Genomic DNA, 22001 nt, shown 5'->3' with positions numbered 1-22001 from the left:
TTGAAACAGGGTCTCCTAACCCAGCGAGGTTGGCTTTGAACGTGCGCGATCCTCCTGTCTCAGCCTTCCAAGCGCGGGGATTACAAGCATGCAGCATCATGCCTGGCCATTTTTTATATTTCTAATTGATGCATCGTATTCATACATCTTTTTAAATTTTTTATTGTTATATTGTAATCATATATCTTAATGAAGTACAAAATTGTAGAGGCATACATGCACACATCACTCATTTAGCCCTTCCCTATTTCCTAAACCATTTTCCTTCTCATGTCTGGCTTACTGATTGATATGTTTGTGAATGTACATTATGTACATTGAGGAATTTCCCTTTTCCCCATTCTAATACCCTCCGGTCACCTTATCTGCTCATCTATAGTTTCTCCTTCTCCATCTAAGTGCCTCCTATGACCCTTTTCTCCCTAGTTTCCACATATTAGGGAGAACACCAATTTTTTACATTTATTTATTTATTTAAATTTTTTGTGGTACTGGGAATGGAACCCAGGGGCATTCTACCCGAGCTACATCCCCAGCCCTATTCTTTTCTTTATTTTGAAACAGGTCTCACTGAGTTCCCGAGGCTGTCTGTGAAACATAATCCTCCTATCTCTGCCTCCCAAATGCTGGGATTATAAGCATCCGCCACCACAGCCAGCTCAATTTTTTACTTTTTATGACTGACTAATTTCACTTAGTATAATGTTCTCCAGTTTCATCTATTTCCCTGCAAATGTCATAATTTTGTTCTTCTTTATGGCTGAGTAAAATTCCATTGTGTACATATCCCAATTTTTAAAACTTACATTTTAAAAATTATTCACTATATATATATATATATATATATATATATATCAAGCTTAGAAAAAAGATACATATTTAACAATTATTTCTCTTTTCAGTGTTTATATTACTCATAAAAGTATATAGATGAGGAAATTCATTTCATTGTGAAAGCATATTCTCTTAGTAAGTGAACATTCTTTAACAATATGTAGTATGTAGAGAAAGAAGAGGCAGTCCAGTTCCAAAATCAAAATAAGTTAAATAAGATTCTGTAATAACAGGTTTTCCAAAACAGCAATCTGTTTACACAGCTACATCTCTCATATGTTAGGAATAAAGTTGGGGGAACAAGTTTGATGATATTACTCATCATACAATTAGGGACAAAATAAGCGACAATTCATGTTTTCAGAATGCAACGATTAAAATTAGGTGATGTGTGCTGGGCATGGTGGTGCACACTTGTAATCCCTGTGCTTGGGAGGCAGAGACAGGAGGATCGCGCAGGTTTGAAGCCAGCCTCGCTGGCTTAAGAGACCCTGCTTCCAAATAAAAATATAAAATAGGTCTGGGAGTGTAGCCCGGAGGTAGAAAGCCCCTGGCTTCCATCCCCAGTACCCTATCTTGCATCCTATTAATATGTATGAATACAATGCACTAATAAAAAAATTTTAAAGAATACAACAACTAAAATTTTTTCCTGTGCTTTTGTCAAGCAAAAAATTCATTAATTTCTAAACAGATACTCAGAATTAGAGTTTCATATTGTAAATTGTTTTATTAACTTTTCTATACATTTCCAAATGGAATATAGTCTTTTAAAAAATCGATTGAAAATGAAATCCATTTTAAGTTAGCCTACCTTCCACATTCAAAGTCCCCATTTTGGATTCTAAGAAATCAAACAATGTGCTTGGTGCTGATGGCCGTGCATTTCCCAGGTCCTCTTCATCTTCAGATCTTATTCGGCCCCTGCCTTTTCCTCTACCTTAAAATTTAAAAGCAAGATTGTATGTGTGTGTGTGTGTGTGTGTATATATATATATATACATACATACATATATATATATACGCACACATATACATGCATACACATAAATGTATGTATATATGTATGTGTGTGTATACATACATATATACATGCATACATACATACATACATAAATACATATTGCATATGGGAAAGCAAAGGGAGAAAATATATTAAAATATAATCAGTAATCATTTTAAGCAGGCTTCTACACATATTTCTTTCCATATTTTTCTATATATTCTACTTCTTTCATAGTTAAAAAAAACTTTTAAAAGTTTATATTAAATAATACCTTTAACTCAATGTGTCACAGTGTTCCAGACACAGAACATTTATAAAAACCTACATTGAGCAACAATTACACCATTTATGGTAACTTAGAAATAATTATTATGTTCATAGAATTTAAGACTTAGTTGGTTAATCCCCTAAATAATCTATCCAAAAATTTGAATTTGCTTATATGAATTATTTTTAATGATAAAAATAAGATTTATATTTTTTTTAACCACAGACTTTTTTTAAAGAATATAGACTTGGGATTTGAAAAAGCACACAATACTTTTTATCATACAATGATTAAAGAATAACACCAAATAAGGCTTTTATTTTCTTGTTCATTTTAAGTTTATATATGACTCAACAGTTTACAAACTGCTGAGTCATTTATAAAATAGCATAATTCTAGAAATAATTAATTGTGCCAGTCATTTTATGCCACATTTTCTCTATTATTCATAATAACCCTATTATAAAAAACAGTTAGACATAGTTTATATAACATGAAGACAGACAGACTCAAAGGTTAAACATCTCTGTGGTTCCAAAACTCATGCTCCCTTTATATATATAACTGTTTCATAAAGTTATAGCCCTTAAAGCAATTTAGCTCAGCCTCTATTGATAGCATATTGCCTAATAAATGATACCTCTTGGAGGTGGACCCATAACAGGTTTCTGTTTATTGCTGTTAAGAAGTACATTCAATGCTGCTTCTAAGTTGTTGCCATTATCCATAAGCGCTTGCCTTGATGCTTCCTTACTGAAGCCCATTTCTGTTATGTGCTTCAGTGCCTTCTCATCGACCTGTAGGAAACAAAGAGGAAACTATACTGTCAGTCTGTAAATAGAACTAGATATACATTTTTAGCTATTTACTTTCTTTTAACTCAAAACTTTATCAATATTTATGGAGAAAAAAATGTCATGCTGATACAACATTCACTTGATGTTTGTTCATACTAATAGTCAAGGAAGAATCCATGTGATATGTGGGCCTATGTCTTGAGTATTCTCTAACTTAGCAAGTTGTACTGTAAATGAAAAACAAAAGCTGTTACAATGCATTAAAATAGTCTCTGAAAATAATATAGTGAAAACTAGCCAATGAATATTTTCATAGTAAAAACTGGAAAAATTTTGATACTCCTCCATCAAAAAGGGAAATATATAGTATCTTGCAAAAACTGCAAAAATATATACAAAGAAATACTGAGATTATTTTTAAAAAAAAGAATATTAACTTTGCTGTTAACTCTTTAGCCTTACCAGTTCTCTATAGACACCTTCATGTTTTCCCTCTGATTTGGTTGACTTTTCTTTCTGTAAAACTTCCCTGTTTCGATTACCCACAGCACTCATATTGAGATTACTTCTGGCACCACCTCCACCTCCTCCAAATGTCTTGGTCTTTAGGATGAAAGAAAAATAAAAGAGATATAAATAAGTATCATTTAAAAATAAGTTACAAATTAAGCTATTACCAAAATATAAAGGAAAATAATTAAAAGTTTTTAAAATTAGATTATACATAAAAATTAAGTAGCTTATCCTTTTTATACAACACAGATCATTAATATCTAGTAGCCATCATTTATTCTTTTACATGTCCAGATCAAGCAATATAAAAATTATATAATTATAATCTTTAAGTCTTTCTAAGGCAACTTGCCAAAATAAACTTGGGTGAACAATAATACAAAAGTAAAAGGAATGAACATTATTAGTTGTCAAAATGATCCTATGATAAAATATTTAATGCATTAGACCTGGGTTCTAACTCCAAATACCAGGTGAGTTTATCCTAGCAAGGTTTTAATCTATGATTCAATTAAAATTATTCCACATTTAGCAACATGATTCAATAACCTTAGAAATTAAACAAATAATATAAATTTGAACACTGAATTAAAATTCTACTATATAATTCTTTACATTAATCATATGTCATTTCTTACCAATTACATATAAAATCATTTTAAATCTATATTCCTTTTTTGTGTGAATTATTTTAAAAAGTATGTATATAACAAAATTTGAAAATTTGATCTAATTTTTTTCAAAACTTATGCAAAAACCATAAAAGAACTCTATTTTGTAAAGATACAAATTCATGACTGAATAACATCTCACAGATGTTACTTGTATAATATCAAACTAAAAATCTGGTTACATAAATTTTCTTTGCTCTGATAGCTTTAAAAAATGGAAAAAGATAAAGCTTGATTTTATTGGAGATAATGATCAATTATTTCTAGATGTGTTTTCAAATTATCATAATAAGAAAACATTTTAGATATAAATTTTACACACTGGTAAATTATTTTGAATCATATAAAATATAAAGAAATAGAACCTAAAAATAAAAAATCATGTTAGATGAACATTAATGGATAACAAATTAAATATCTCTTTCAGAGAGGTGATATAACAGAATATTTAAGTTAAATTCAAATCAAAATTAAAATTATATCTTCCAAGACAAAAACTCATTATTGAATTTATTCAACTTTTAGGTTATGGAATTCCAGCAAAAGATGGATTTGAAGCCCAGCATGCTAGTAGTTTTGGCTACTTGGAAGGCTGAGGTAGAAAGATTACTTAAGCCCTCAAGTTCAAGACTAGCCTGGGCAACACAGGGAGACAAGACAAGAAAATGAAAGAGAAAGAAAGGAAAGGAGGAAAGATGGATGAATGAATTTGAAATGTATTAGTCATTACTTGTTTAACTGTGAAGAAAAATGTGGGTTTGTATTAATGTAAAATATAGTTTGTCAGAAAGGAGACAATGTAGACTAGTTAGGTATACAGGCTTTGGACTAATTAGACAGGGGGTGTACTAATCTTTGTACAATCACTTAGTAGCTCCTATCCTCAGGCAGACCATTTAATGTTTTACCTTTCACAGATCTTCAAGGTTTTCATCCTTAAAGAAAGGATGAGAAAAACTTACCTTGAGAAGATTAAATTAAATTATATCATCAATAGCAAGTGAATATCTCTGTAACTGGCACATGGAAAATACTCAACAGATGGCAATTACCATTTTGGTTAATATATTAGAACATATTTACCTGAAAAGTCTGGAGCCTGACCTGTTCCAAATTAAATACATTTCTGAAATTTATATTTCGTTATTCCAAAAGTGCTTTTTCTTTTGGTGACAATGATATAGTCCCATCTTCTGGAGGTATTTCCTTATTATTTTCTTTTTATTTTATGAATTAAGGAATAGGATCAATAGCATTTTCAAAATTGCTTTTCACTGTTTTAAAACACCTATTGCTCAAAAAGATGCATAAATATCTAGAACCATCACAACTTAAACATTACCCATTACATAACTGGTGTTGCCCTTTATGAACCACATCATGTTCAGGATAACGTGAATGAGGCACAGGTGAGATTATCTTGACCATAAAACCCAAGGGGCTCTTATGCTGCCTAGCATTCTTACTATTTTCGTTAACCATTTTGCTCTCCTACTCTTCTAGACCTCTCTTTTACACATTCTCTTCACTTCTCAAATTTCCAATACTTTCTCCCCCATTGTTACTGTTGCCTTGCATACTTCCTTGATTAAAAATTGAAATAATCATTAAAGAATTTGCACAAATTTTCACATCAAGAGGACTGTAGAGGTAATTAATAATCTCCCTGATTCTACATTGTCAGTCCTATAAGATTTTTCAACTGCAGCTGGTAAATTCCTCCCTCCTTTCTTTATGATATACTTTCAAAAATTCTGTTTCTTTCTTATATTATGAACCACACCCTGGCTGGTTCAATATCTTCCATCCAACATCTAAGGTTAAAATGCCACCAAGTTTATTCCTTGCCCCTTTCTCTTCTCTATCAACACTCATTTCTTTGGTGATCTCATTTGGCCTGATGACTTTAAATACCATCCACATGCCTACAATTTCCAATGCATCTATCTATCCCAAAGCTGCTTTCACTCATACTCTTGTTTTACTGCCTATTATATACTACTACATTCACACCTAGCAGGCATCCCAACACTCACATATTTAGGATAGAGTACAGGATCTATTCTCCTCACATCTGCCACACTCCAATCTTCACCATTTGAGGTAAGCTAATTTTTTAAATTCATTTTTAATTGGTGCATTGTAGTCATATATCAATCACATTGGAGTACAAGACTTGAGAGGATATACAAGCACACATTATCCAATCAGCCATCATCCAGCCCCCATCCTATTCCCTCCCCCTCCCTTGATCCCATGCTTTTTTGGTGATTAACTTTGATACATTCGTTTATGTACCTCCTGCATTTTAAAGAGGCTCCGTCCTCTGCTATTCCATACCCTCTGATTGGTCACATTAGTTGCTTCACTATAGGGCCCTTTCTATAGCTCAACCTCTTCCTGTTGCCCTTTTCCTCCTAGTTATTGCTGATTAGGAGAAGCATCTGATTTATATTTTCTGCGATATTTCTCTGCTCTCAGGTAAGCTATTTAATATAACATCTTGCATAGACTTTGAGTCACTTTTGACATCTTCTCTCATGCCCCATAGCCAATCTCTCAGAAATCCTGAGGGTTCTATTTTAAATTATTCAGAAACTGACACATTTGTCCCACCTACATAGTTGCTATCTTTGTCCATACAACTCTCATCCCTTTCACCACCTTGATTACTTCAATAATCTAATTTATCTAATTCCAAACTTCTTTTTCTACAACCTAGTCTGAACACAGCAGCCAGAATTAGCCTTTTAAAATGTTGATCAGCTCAAAACCTTCAAAATGCTCCCATTTCTCTCTGAATAAGGGCCAATTTTTGGTTCACAGGGTTCTATGTAATCTGACTTCATTCTCTCTCTTGATTTCCTTCTACTTCTTGTCTCTTTACTTACTCTGCTTCCAATGGCCACCCTGCTTTTCCTTGAACATTCCTGCTTTATAGCCTCTGCAATGACTTTTCCCCCTCCCAGAGAACTTCTCCTCAGATAACCACATAGATAATTCTCTACCACCTAGAAATTCTAGATCAAATAGCACTATCTTGAGGCCTAAGCAGACCACTATATTTAACATTACAACTTGCAATTTACTTCTTTTGTATGCTTTTATTATTTATGATATAAATCTTCTATATTATATATAGGTTTTGTCCTAGAATTGTCTTGGGCAACCTTGGGCAAGTCCAAGTTTGTCTGTTAGTTATAAACATTCCAACTCTCTCATATGTAAATCAAGAAGTTCCTTTAATTATCAAATATTTGTAGAGAAAATAAAGTATTTTCAATTATGACTTAAAAATGAAGCATATTACAACATGTTAACTATATTCCAAAAAAGAGCAAGTTGTGTGGGAAGTAGGGAAGGGTTAAATGAGTGATATGTATATGTATGGCTCTACCATACTGTACCCCATTAAGATGTATGATTACAATGCACCAATAAAAAAAGAAAAATATGCTTATTTTAAAATGAATTTACTTGTTTTTAACTACTGATCTAAATAAATTTATGCACGAAACTTAAACAAATTAAAAATAATTCCTTGGGAGGAAATTTCTAAATACTTATATAAATCAAAAGAAGCCGGGCGTGGTGGCGCACACTTGTAATCCCCGCGTTTAGGAAGCTGAGACAGGAGGATCGTGCAGGTTCGAAGCTAGCCTCAGCTGGCTTACGAGACCCTGTTTCCAAATAAAATATAAAATAGATCTGGGAGTGTAGCCCGGAGGTAGAAGGCCCCTGGGTTCCATCCCCAGTACCACAACAAAATAAATAAATAAATAAATAAATAAATAAATAAATAAATAAATAGAACAAGTTTCCCAAAATCATTAGGAATATATCATTATTTTTCTGAAATTCCATAATTTTAATATCTTTTGGGAGAGAAGTAAGTATATTTCATGTAAACTATATAAAGTATATTAATGTAAGAAATGTTTATTTTGAAAGGTGCCTTATAATAGAAGACATACTAAAGAATAGCAATAGTCATGTTTATCAAGAGCTTAGAGAAAAAGCATGTCATGATCTATGCCAGGTGGTAATAGTAATTTTATATGCTTTAAACACTATCAATTTTAGCCAGGCATGGAGGTTCACGCTGGTAATCTCTGTACCTGGGAGGCTAATAGAAGGATCACAGGTTCACGGCCAGCCTCGGCTACTTATTGAGACCCTCCACAATTTAGTGAGATATTTTTACAAAATAAAGAATAAAAAATAGGGCTGGGAGTGTAGCTCAGAGATAGAATGCCCCTGGGATCAATCCCCAGTGCCGGAAAAAAAAAAAAGATTATCAATTTTAATTTATACAAAAGCCATATGAAATAGGTATCACTATTGTTCCTGAAGTTCTTATATGAAGAAAACTGGGGTATAAAAAGCTAAGTCTTCAATTCAAGGCTGTTGCTTCCACAATGTCTGTAATTTGTGCTTTGGGCCCCACACTACATTGATAGAAAAATACTGCAAGAACCAAATTTCAACAAGTCTTCTACTTAAACACTGAAATTAAATAGAAAAGCAGTTGTTAGCTAAGTTTTATTACAGGTTCTAAATAAAAAAACTGTTAATCTCACTGGCAAAGAAACATCTGTCTAAGCAACTCGTGAATTTACATTTTTATAAGGAACTAGATAAGAGAAAATACCAATTCAAAATAAGCGAAATATTTCAAACAATTAAGAAAAACCTTACAAAGTATAAGAGGGAGTGTATGTGTGTGTAAGTATACAAAAAAGATAAAAATTATTTTTACTAAAAACTAAAATAATTTTAAAAAGAAACACTTCAAAAATGTTAATTCTGACCACAGATTTATCCTTTGATTTTTACTCATTCTTCAGAAGTTGCCATTTCTCAGAAGCTCCAATTAGAGGGGAAATCATGCTGAAAAGTGGTAACTAGCCCAACTAATGACAGAAAACCTTCTGCTATATAAAAAGTACGTTCAGTTGTTACTGTTAAAAAGAAAAAGAATGAGGAAAAACCGAAAGGATGATAAGCTAACAAAAAGATTTTACTGGAACTAACAAGGAGATTTGGAAAATGAATAAGTGAATACAATGTGTAAGCTTATTACCCCTTGAAGTACCAAGGTATTTTTCTACTTAAGGAATATGCAAGAAGTATAATGTTAGGGTTTGTTGAATTAGTTATCTTATGTGAAAAGACATTAAGGAATGTAAGTAATCCAAATGAAACACAATGTTAAGAAATAAGAAATATTTGTGACAATTTAATTCCTTACTTCTTTACTCTTCGCAACTTCTGCAATAGCAGCAGTCCTCTGCTTTTCAAATTCATCATTATCATTTGCAGGTTTGGCAGGCATTGTAACTTGCAACGTCTTTCTTCGATCAAGTTCTCTGCTATCCACTTGGACATGAGATACACACTTCTGGAAAAACAAATAAAATAAATAATTTTAGAAGCGATTAAGGTTTTCATTAGAAGTAAAAAAAAAAAAAAGAAAGAAATAGAATGTTCTCCCCAATATGCAGAAGCTAGAGAGAAAATGGGTCATAGGAAGAACTCTAGTCGATGAAGGAGATACTATAGATGAACAAATAAGGCAACCTATCTGAGGGGATAGGAGAGGGAGAAGAGGAAGTCTCTAATGCACATGATGTACTTTGCAGCAGCAAGGGTCTCAAGGACTATATTGAAAAGGAGTGGTGATAGTGGGTATCCTTGTCTTGTTCCTGATTTTAGAGGAAATTCTTGCAGTTTTTCCCCATTCAATATAATGTTGGCTTTGGGTTTACAGTATATTGCGTTAATGATGTTGAGGTACATTCCTTCTATCCCAATTTTCTGCTGTGTTTTTAACATAAATGGGCGTTGGATTTTGTCGAATGCTTTTTCAGCATCTATTGCTATAATGATGTGGTTTTTGTTCTTGGTTCTATTTATGTGGTGAATAACATGTATTGATCTGCATATGTTGAACCAGCCTTGTTTTTCTGGGATGAAACCAACTTGGTCATGATGTATTATTTTCTTGATATAGTTTTGAATGTGTATGGCTAGTATTTTGTTTAGAATTTGCATCTATGTTCATTAAGGATATTGGTCTGTAGTTTTCCTTTCTTGAGATATCTTTATTTGTTTTGGGGATTAATGTGATACTGGCCTCATAGAAGGAATTTGGGAGATGTAAAAGACCTCTACAAAAAAAAAAAAAACTATAAAACATTAAAGAGAGAAATTGAAGAAGACCTTGGAAAAGACCTTGGAAAGACCTCCCGTGCTCATGGATAGGCAGAATAAATATCATCAAAATGGCCATTCTGCCAAAACTGATCTATAGATTCAATGCAATTCCCATTAAAATACCAGCGACATTCTTCAGAGACCTAGAAAAATCAATCATGAACTTTATATGGAGAAAGAAAAGACCCAGAATAGCCAAAACAATTCTCAGCAATAAGAAACATGCAGGAGGCATTACAATCCCAGACTTCAAATTATACTATAGAGCAATAGTAGTAAAAACAGCATGGTACTGGCACAATAACAGATATACTGACCAGTGAATTAGAATAGAAGATACAGAAACAAATCCACACATCTTTAGCCAATTAATCTTTGACAAAGGGGCCAAACTCATACGCTGGAGAAAAGACAGCCTTTTCAACAAATGGTGCTGGGAGAACTGGCTATCCATTTGTAGAAAGATGGAACTAAACCCCTATATCTTACCATGCACAGGAATCAACTCAAGATGGATCAAAGACTTGGAAATTAGACCTGAGACTGTGAAGTTAGTAGAGGAGAGCATAGGCTCAACACTACAACATATTGGCACAGGCAGTAACTTTCTCAACGAAACCTCCAAAGCTCAGAAATTTAAAGCAAGAATTAACAAGTGGGATAGCATCAAACTAAAAAGTTTCCTCTCATCAAAGGAAACCATCAGTAACCTAAAGAGGAAACCTACAGAATGGGAAAAGATCTTTACCAGCCACCATTCTGATAGGGGGCTAATATCCAGAATATACAAAGAGCTCAAAAGACTCTACACTAGCAAAAAAAAAAAAAAAAACCCAATTAAGAAATGGGCAAATGAACTGAATAGACACTTCACAAAAGAAGAGATACAAAGGGCCAATAGATACATAAAAAGATGTTCTTCATCACTGGCCATCAGGGAGATGAAAATGAAAACCACACTGAGATTCCATCTAACTCCAGTCAGAGTGGCAAGCATAAAGAAATCAAATAACAACAAATGCTGGCGAGGATGTGGGGAAAGAGGAACTCTTTCACACTGTTGGTGGGATTGCAAACTAGTTCAGCCACTATGGAGATCTGTGTGGAGATTCCTAAAAAGGTGGGAATAGATCCACATATGATCCAGCTCTACTACTCCTGTACTCCTGGGTATCTTTCCAAAGGGGTTGAATTCAGAGAACTAAGGCCACATATGCATACCTATGTTCATAGCAGCACAATTCATAACAGCCAAAATATGGAACCATCCCAGATCTCTATCAACAGATGAATGGATAGCAAAACTTTGGGAAATACACACAATGGAATTCTATTCAGCCATAAAGAAGAACAAAATTATATCATTTGCAAGAATTTCGATGAAAAGTCCTGGAGAACATTACATTACATGAGATCAGCCAAGCACAGAAGGAGAAGGTACATATGTTTCCTCTAATATGCCCAAACTAGGGAACAGAGAGGATACCAGTGGGACTCCAGATAATGAAGGGGAAATATCAGCAAAGTCTGAATGGAAAGATAGGAGAGGAGGAAGGCCGATCTTGATTAATGAGGGTCTACATCTGAATATGTGTAAAATTATGAACATGACATGGTTATACTGGACAACCATTGGTGGGAGGGGAGAAAGAGAAAATGGGGGCGGAGGGGAGAGGGCACCAAATATAGTTTAAATGTATACCATTTATGTTCAATAAAAATTTTGTTTAAAAAAAGCAAAAAAACTAATTAAATAAATTTTGAATAAATTTTATCAGTAAATGAAATTAAAAGCTGTTCAAAATTTCAATTATCCAAACAAGACATGCATACTGGATGACAAGATCCACGTTTCATTTTAGGGTGATTACTTAAAACAATTTTAGATTTTTAGCAGTCTATACTACTCATAAGAAAAGTTAAATTTGATTTTGCAATTAAGAGCTCAATTTGCACATTGTGCCACAATAGCCAATTGTGAGTTAGGAAGAATAGTTATTTTAACATATCAAAGATGTTTCTGAACTTATAAGCCAAAAGTTTAAAAGCATACCCTCTTCTCCATTTATACTGTATTATTATTTTTTTTAAGTTTTGACTTGTAGTCTCATAAAACAAATTTTAAAAGCCTTTGCTGTTTAAAAATAAGCCCTGAATTCTGGTTTCCATTTCAATTCTACCAGTAAAAATTTTTTACAGCATAACCCTTTTCTCATGCCACAATAATAGGGGGAAATCTTCTTAAATGTAATATATAAACAATACATTTCTAGTACTATAAATATCCTATTGATACCAACAAGGAGCCAGCATGATCTATCCTTAACCCATGTATAACATTGCAATATGATGCACAAGAGTTCTTCAGAATAAACTTTATAAGTAAGTAATATTATTGAAACTGTTTTCTTAGAAAGTATAAATATGAAAAAATATTATCACTAAAATATTTAAGGGCAATTCTTACAAATATATAATTTATCATTTTCAAATATAAGTTTTTAGAATGTTTTCACTTTCTTTTCATTCTGGAATTTTTTACTCCATTAGGAGAATATCATCAACATGAATGGTATCATAGAACTTCATAGCACCTTTTATCTTGACTACCCCTTGTTAAATCAACGAATTTTTAAAATACTTTTAAAATAGCTACAACACAAGAATAACTCTAATTTTCACTAGACCAAATTTTTAAAAAATATAAAATAAACCTTGTTATAGAAGCATAAGTCTATGTTTCCTACCTTTAAGTCCCCAACTCACCTTCACTCTCAGCCAACACTTTTGATGAAAACACCAAGAGTAAGTGTAAGGTAGATTATCATGGGTGATTCTGGTGGAATCACAAAGGGAGCAAGAACCCATGGGGAGAATTCTTAGAGTTATCAAGAATAAAGCAAAGAATGGAGGAAAGGCTGAAGGACATTGATGTGAAAATAATTTGATATAGAGCACAATGAAGAAGACAGAATATTGGCCAGCTGGAGGTGTAGCCTCAGGTAGCACTTTGTAGCAAAGGATATTGAGAAATAGGGAAGGGACCTTGCAGCTCCTTGAAGAAGGCAGAGACCCAACACTTCAACACAGAGACACAGGTAAAAAGTTTCTCAACAAGACTGCAAAGGCACAAGAAATTAAAAGAAAAAAAAAATATGTGGGATTACATTAAACTGAGGAGCTTCTGTGAAGAAAGGGGATAGACAAGAAAATTTTGTTTTATGTAGGAAAAGAATCAAGAATACTGTGGTTGGAAAGGAAAATATTAACTGGAAGTAAAATCAAATCCCTGTCTGAGATGAGTATTTGGATGGAAGTAAAAGAGTAAGATCAGAAGAAACTGTGACATATTTTGGTCTTCTTTTAAATGTCCCATATTATAAAAAACTTTATCATATCCTCATTAGTTGTTAGTTGCTCTTCAGTCAAATATGGCTCTTAATTGTTCAAAATCATTGGTTTAACTGCAAAATCATTAAATTCCTTAATCTCTATATGCCCATATAACTCCATTACTGCTGAATATATAGTTTGGAACCAAATTAAGTCAGCTTACATACAAATAAAGAACACTTTTCCTTGATTTGCTCTTTTCATTTTGGGGAGAGGATGGGTAATTGGATTGAACCCAAGGACATTTTACCTTCTAGCTATACCTTCAGCCCATTTTATTTTGAAACAGGGTCTCACTAAGTTGCTGAGGCTTGCCTCAAACCTGTGATCTTCCAGTCTCAACCTCCAAAACACTATTCTTACAGGCATGTTCCACCTTGCCCAGTTACTTTTCCCAAATTTAAGCTCATCTGCCGCCGGGTGTGGTAGTGCATTCTTGAAATCCCTGTGCTGGGGAGGCTGAGAAAGGAGGATCACACAAGTTCTAAGCCAGCCGAAGCTACTTAGTGAGGCTCTCAGCAACTTAGTGAGACCCTGTTTCTAAATAAAATATAAAATAGGTCTGGGAGTATAGCCCAGAGGTAGAAAGCCTCTGGGTTCCACCCCAAGTACCACCAAAAAAATAAACAAATAAATAAACTCATCTGCCAACATGAAAATCTTTACCTGTCCAAAAGGCACAAAAGGTGGTGGTCCACCTTCAGTTCCAATATTGCTTCTATTGTGTTTTGATAAGCTCTGTGAAGAAAAACACAAAACTCAGTCACAAAACAGAGACTAATTATAAAAATAATTTATAATATTTATAATATACCAGGAATAGTCTACTGCTTCAGTAGAGTCTTATAAGAAATAGGCAAAAGACTTTCTCTAAATTATTTCAAACTATAGTATGTAAAATATTTTATTCCTCACTTCAGTAACTAAGTACAGGCTCTTCCATCATCTCCTCTGACCAAAACAAATGTTCACATATTTTCAGAAATATTTACCAAGCTGTTCTAAAGATAAAACAGTTATACTTAACAAGCAGTAAATTCAAAGATAATAAACTTTGGCAGCAAGAATTTCACATTAAATCCTCTAATTTAACAGAGAAGTATAATCTGGAAATTGTCTTCAAAATGTTTTTAGATACAAATTTTATTAGGAAAAGTACCATTAAATGATTTCTAATTATTTAAAGAAATCAGATTGCTATAATATAGAGGTTTATAATATGAAGGTCCTTTCAAATAAAGTAAATTTTCTTAATGTTTTATGCAGACTTTGAACAAGCATTCAACCAGTTAATTTTTTTTTTAACAAAAATAAGTTTCCAAACTGTACTAACTTCAGTATTCTTTATCCCCATACTCTTAGAGTTAGAAAAGTCATCTGGAACAACAACAAAAAAAAAAAAAAAAAAAAAAAACAGAATAGCCAAAGTGTTCTCAGCAGCAAAAAACATGCACAAGGAATCTCAATACCTGACTTTAAACTATATTATAAAGCCACTGTAATAAAAACAGCATGATACTGGCATAAAAACAGATACATAGACCAATGGAGCAAAATAGAAGACTCACAAACAAATCCACACACTTGCAGGAAATTGATTTTTGACAAAAGGGCCAAAAACATATACTGGAAAAAAAGATAGTCCGTTCAACAAATGGTGTTGGCAAAACTATTATAAAAATGGAAAGAAATTTTTTTAACAAAAGAGATCTTGAAGTATATTAAGTCCTTCTACAATGCACTAAGAAACCTTCAAAAGTACTAGTTTCTGTTATATACTCTTCCTATTCATTTTGCTTTTTAGGTGTAAACAGGTATCCTACACACTAAGTTGTTATTTAACACATTTTCTCAACTTTAAAATTTGTACACTTTAATTATTTCAGAAATGTTACAATTAAAATACAATGTAAAAGGATGACAAAGTTAAAAAAATAACCTGTACTTTTGAACATATTCCAGAGTTCCTGAATTATGTAAACAAACTATGTATTTCATGGAAATTATCTGAAGAGTAGTAAAATTAATGACAACCTAACATTCTGTTCATTGGGGAAAGACTAACTTGTTTGCATGAATGCCACATTTCTTTAGAGCCTTTACTTAAGATATTAACCTACCTATTTCTTTTTAAAAAAAAAAGCACAACAAATTCATAAAGTTATACAGGGATCTTTTTCCCAGTTTTTACATGTTTATAAAAAAGATCATGCAAACAGCTTTAATCATTTCAATTTACATATAACTTTAAAAGTTCATTTAAATTACCAATAATGCCATTTCTAAATAACATTATATAATTCAAAACATCTTATAGAAGTTCTATTTTCTGCCCTGATTAAGTTACAAAAGCCATACTTAACCTTGCACCTGGCACGGTGGCGCACGCTTGTAATCCCTGTGCTTGGGAGGCGGAGACAGGAGTATCGCGCAGGTTCGAAGCCAGCTTCGCTGGTTTAAGAGACCCTTTTGCCAAATAAAAATATTAAAAAATAGGTGTCTTGAAATGTAGCCCGGAGGTAAAAAAGTTTCCCGGAACCTCAGTGCCACCAAAAACAAAAAGCCATACTTTATCTCCCTCTATAGACCAACTGTTTTAAGACAAAGAACAACAGGTAGTACAAGATTATTGTCCTTGAGAGAAAGAAAAGAAGAAAGTGAGCTCTGGCTTTCTGCTTGGAGGCAGGATGTACACAGACAGCATGGAAAGCTGAGTGAGTAAAAACAACCATCTATGAAAAGATGCTCAACATCACCAAGCATTAGGGAAATGCAATGAAAACCGTAAGATTATTTTTCACACACATCAGTGTAGCTACCATAAAACACTAAATAAGAAATGTTGGCAAGTATATAGAGATATCAGAACCTTTGTGCCCTTATGGTGGGAGTGTAACATGGTACTGCTATGTGGAAAAAAGAATGGCAGTTCCTCAAAAAGATCAAAATAGAGTATCACATGATCTAGCAATTCCATGTCTGGGTAGATACTCCAAAGAAACTGAACAGCAAAGATTCTGTGCACCTGTGCTCATGCAGCACTATTTACAAGGAAACCAATTCCATTCAAGAGTAAATGAGCAAAATGTGGTATATGTATAAAATGAAATAAAATTGGCCCTTAAGAAGGAAAGAAATTCTGACACATGCTACAACACAGATGAGCCTTGAAGATATAATACCTTATGTGATAAATACTATCTAATTCCACTTACATGATGTACCTAAAATAGTCAAGCTCATAAAGACACAAAGTAGAATGGTGGTTGTTGGAGACTAGGAGGAAAGAACAGAAATTATTTTTTAATAGGTAGAATTTCAGTTTGAAAAGATAAAAATATTGGAATATGAATGGTGATAACTGCAGGACATGAATGTAACTGATGCCAGTTAACTTTACACTTAAAATGGTTAAAATGTTTAATTGCATGTATATATACTTTACTACAATAAAATGTTTAATTGCATGTATATATACTTTACTACAATTTAAAAAAGGAAGTAAAAAAAATCTTTCATGGGAGGTTAGGAGGGGGGCACTAAAATATAACAGAACCTAATAACGTTGCAATACAGTTCTATAACTCCTAGGACCATACAAATGTACAAAATACTTAGGGTTTGAAGGTATTTTTTATCTCTTTTCTTCACCTTACTGTAACTAACTTGCTTAGCTACAACACCTGCATGTCGTTTATTGACCAATGCTCCCTTTCTCTATTTAAAAAACTGTTTAGGGCTCCACTTACTTCCAAAATTAACTCTTATGACTTAGGGTTTTACATACGCATTTGATTTCTATGTGTAACACCTGACAGCTGCTCAAGCAATTATACCCTCTGTGTTTTCTACATTGCTATGGTTACCAAATTAAAAAAAAACTATAAAACCAAAAAGGACTACAATCATATTAAGATGTTTTTAAACTATTTTAGACATAAATTTTTATGCATACACATACTAAAATATTTCAAAGACAACTGTCAAACTACTAAACTCTGTGTGTGTGTGTGTGTGTGTATGTGTGCGCGCGCAAGCGTGCGTGTGCGCTCACACATGTATGCATGTGTTCAAATGTTTGACTGACTTACTGGTTTTTAAAAAGTGAAGTAGCTCTGGCTAGAATGTAAGAAAATTATGTAAGGTGTTGGTCTGCACTGAGAACTTTTTATCTTTCTTTAAATAATCTCTAGTGAAACAAAAATACAATATATCACCTATAAAAAACTCACATGAAATGAGTGGGATTTCTTTAAGAAATTGAAAGTCCATAAACTTGGCTTATTATGTAAAATTATTAAGCCACTGAATTATGCTCTTCTGTGACATTTTCAATTAAACAATGCAGTAGCACATTACCTTGTATCACGTAGTACAGCAACCCAATATGCAGCACATTAGTGTCATAGGAAATAAGTACTAAAAATAAAAACGTATCTAAATCTCTATCCAAACCCAGGTATTTCCTTACTCAGAAAATAGAACAGAGTAATATATAGTAAAACACCAAAAGCTTGAAAGATTGCTAGGTTCTTGTCTCTAAAGAGACAAGAGAAAATATTTGAAGGTGGCATGAGAATATCAACTTCAGCTAAAAGAGTAATTAGCTTTGCATGCTTTGTAATTTATTCATCCCACAAAATTATCTATGATATATATTCCATGTAAGTCTCAGGAATACTACTCTGGAGACAGAGGAAGGCTGCTCTGATGTAATGATGAAAGAAAAAAAATGTCCAGAATTTTTCTCAGACCCAACACTTGCCCATCAGGTGTCTAACCACAAAGTTATTTAATGGTTCTTAAAAGTGAATTTTCTGATCTATAAGAAAATAATGCCCCCTTACTAATACTAGGATCATAGGAAATTATGAATGCAAGATTTGAACACCATATTTACATACAGCTCAAAAAATATTCGTAGAACTGAACAATTATACAAACAATAATTGATATCAAAAAGGTTGTAACCTATTAAAGGAGATGACAAAATAATTTTAGTGCTAGGCCAAAAGTAATATATTGTTAATATGGATAGTATGTTTCAAGAATTCAATAAAGGGATAATTACCACACTTTGTAAAAAGCAAGCATATGTGAGTCTGAAAACACGGGATGTCTGGGCCATGAAAGGATTAGGAAAGAAAAATTATGATGAATGGATGAATGTGGGAAGGTCATTTTTATCCATAAGTATCACTAAAGAAAGAATCAAAGGAAGAGTAAGTAAGTCCATTTGGCTATAAGAAAATCTATGCGAAAGAATTTAGAAAGTTGAACAAGTAAACTGGAAGTAGGGCTAGATTTTAGACAGCTTTGAAGCCAAATTAAGGCATTTGAAATAGAAGCAGTATGTGACATGTTCTGACTTACACTAAAGGAAACTAATATAGCATAAGTACATAAATAAATTAGAAGATGGAGAAAGGATAAATAATGGAACAGGAAAATGGCTACTGCTAACCATACTTGTGGCACACAACTGTAATCCCAGGATGTGGGAGGCTGAGAAAGAAAGATTGCACATTTGCAGCCAGCTTCAGCAACTCAGCAAGAACTGCAATTCAGTGAGGCTGTTTCAAAATAAAAAAACAAAATAGGGCTGGGCATGTAGTGTAGCTTAGATACAATGACATTAGGTTCAATTCCCAGTACTCCCCCACACACCACACACAGCTATTACAGTAGCTTATGCAAGAGATACTAAAGATCAAAACCAGAGAAATAGCAACAGAAGAGCAAGAGACTGATAGGATATTTGACTATAAAAGATCAACAACTGCAGGAAGCAAAGTAGAGGAACAATTACAAGATAACCCACATGATTAGCAGGATAAAGATAGTCTAAACATAAAAGAGAAAAACATCAACTACTAAAATTGGGAAGTCAAATGCAACAAGAATTCTTTCATTATAGTAAAATTCTAACTTGTTTCCATTGACATGCTTATGCGTATGCAGAAAAAACAAATACACATACACAATATCTATGCACTAGTCTATACACAAACAGTTGTTGTTTGCAGAAATAATTATGTGCAAATACCAAAAAAAGCCATATAGCTGGGCATGGTGGCACATGCTTATACTCCCTGCGCGCTTGGGAGGCTGAGACAGGAGGATCGCACAGGTTCAAAGCCAGCCTTTAAAGCCAGCCTCAGCTACTTAGTGAGGCTCTCAGTAACTTAGTGAGACCCTGTTTCCAAATAAAGTATAAAATAGGCCTGGGAGTATAGCCCAGAGATAGAAAAACCCCTGGGTTCCAACCCCAGTACCACCCAAACACACACACACACACACACACACACACACACACACACACACACACATATATACATACATAATATGTCATATACATATATATACATATATATAAGTCATATATATATTATAACTGCCAAGATACCAGTTATATGACTTATAACTGGTATCTGGGCAGTTTTGAAACTTGTCAGTAAAGAAGGATTTTTTTAAACATGTAATGAAATGTAACAAATACTGAAAAATTATACCTAAAAGTTACATTCCTTAGAGGAAGAATATAATTAGACAAAGGTAGATGGTTTCTCTAAAGATCATCATATTCTATTCTATTCAACCTTGACACAAAGGACTAATTTTATTACTCATTATAGAAAAAGATCCTTAAAATAAGGGAATGCAATAAAAGGCACAGTGTTTTAAAAGTTCAAGCCATTCCTCTTAGTTTATACTTACTCTCTGTAACTCCCATTTCTCAATAAGGTGTTCCACTTCACCACCAAGGACTGTGGTGTTGGAGTCATTCAAGAGCAGAAAGCCATTTTTTACATCAACAATGCCTGAGAGCTTAACTTTAGTTCCAGGTGGTGTGTTCAAACTACAGCAAAGAAAAAGAGAGTTTACACATTGAAAAACTTCTCCAAAACTAGAATTTAGTTTCATATTATGAACTAATCGAGTTCTTCAAAATACATTAACACCAAAACTGTTTAAGAAACTAGGAATAAAGTATAAATATATCACCAGGGAGGAAATCAGAAGACCAGGCACAAGACTCATTTTCTAACAATAAAGAAATGAGCTTCACTTTCCACATGTTAAAAAAATATGTAAAATAATAATCACACCTACAAAGTTACGATAAACAAGTTAAAAGATGAGAGCACTTTCTCAACTCTACCAACACTATACAAATATATTACTGGGCTTTTTACCCCCTGCTAAGTTTTTACTATACATTACAAAAATATACTATGTGATAAAATTAAATTTCAATACATAAAAAGATATCTGACTAGTAATAATCCTAAAAATTCAACATCTATATAAGCTATAGGAAGCCACAAAAAAATGCTATCTTTTGTTTACTATCTAAAGATCAAATAAGAATTACTTGCACAGCAACTTTAAAAAGGCCTTTTAACACACTATTTACACACCGACCTTAAACTATTTATACTAACTGTAAACTATTTACACACTAACTTTAAAAGACTGTTTTTTGGAGGTTTTATTTTGGTTTCTTTGTGGTACTGGGGATGGAAACAAGGACATTGTCTACTTCCGAGCTGCACCCCTAGCCCTATTTTTTATTCTCTATTTTGAAACAAGGTCTCACTGATTTGCAAAGAGCCTCACTAAGTAGCTGAGGCTGTCTGCAAACCACGATCTTCCTGTCTCAGCCTCCCAAATGCTGGGATTACAAGCATGTGCCATCACAGCCAACTCTAAAAGACTATTTTTTAACAGGTTAGTATTCTTAGATTTGGTGCAAACATTATACCATGATCCTTTTACAAAATCCAGAGACAAGATCTTTACCCCTCTACCAACCTTTTAGTAAAGGAAACAAGGAAAGAAATCCATTTCATCAGAAGACTGTTCTAAAGTAAAAGCATATATCCCGAACCCTACCCCATCAATCCCACCTCACTGACAGCAAGGGACAAAATATTCTAAATAGCACTCCTAAAACAGACTGTCCTAAGAGACTTAGAATAAACTGGAAAGTTATTCTGAAATGGATTTACAGCATTCACACTTTAAAAGCTCATGAAATTCACCACATGCTGACAAATGTAGTAACCAATCAGTAAGTGTTAATATCACTGGTCTTTTTTGAAGAAAAATAGATAATAAAATATTTATTAGTAAGAGGAAATAGAGTATAACTATTTTTAGAACTTCAAAGAGCCCATATATTCTAAATATTACTCTGTGCATCTTCTGTGTATATAATACTTACATCACAATATTTCAATAAAGCTATTAAAATTATTCTGAGGATCCCAAAATTATCATTCTTAGTCACAACTCATAAC

General features: G+C 33.1%; 1 protein-coding gene across 1 annotated transcript in view; it reads right to left on the bottom strand.

Moving 5' to 3' along the window:
• Nucleotides 1-22001, bottom strand: part of TDRD3 (tudor domain containing 3) — a gene marked incomplete at its 3' end in the record, with an annotated part of 135427 nt that overhangs the window by 40587 nt on the left and 72839 nt on the right. Inside the window, exons 5-10 of the mRNA XM_080719972.1 lie at nucleotides 20416-20557; nucleotides 14365-14436; nucleotides 9341-9490; nucleotides 3368-3508; nucleotides 2749-2905; nucleotides 1649-1774 (exon numbers count right to left, since the gene is read on the bottom strand). Coding sequence (XP_080576098.1) covers nucleotides 1649-1774; nucleotides 2749-2905; nucleotides 3368-3508; nucleotides 9341-9490; nucleotides 14365-14436; nucleotides 20416-20557 — 788 coding nt within the window. The remainder of the gene's footprint in view (nucleotides 1-1648; nucleotides 1775-2748; nucleotides 2906-3367; nucleotides 3509-9340; nucleotides 9491-14364; nucleotides 14437-20415; nucleotides 20558-22001) is intronic.

Source organism: Muscardinus avellanarius (assembly GCF_963383645.1).
Source record: "Muscardinus avellanarius genome assembly, chromosome: 2".
In the NCBI taxonomy this organism is placed as follows: domain Eukaryota; kingdom Metazoa; phylum Chordata; class Mammalia; order Rodentia; family Gliridae; genus Muscardinus; species Muscardinus avellanarius.
Note: the sequence above shows the minus strand (reverse complement) of the source record. Positions and strands in the feature narration are given on the sequence as shown.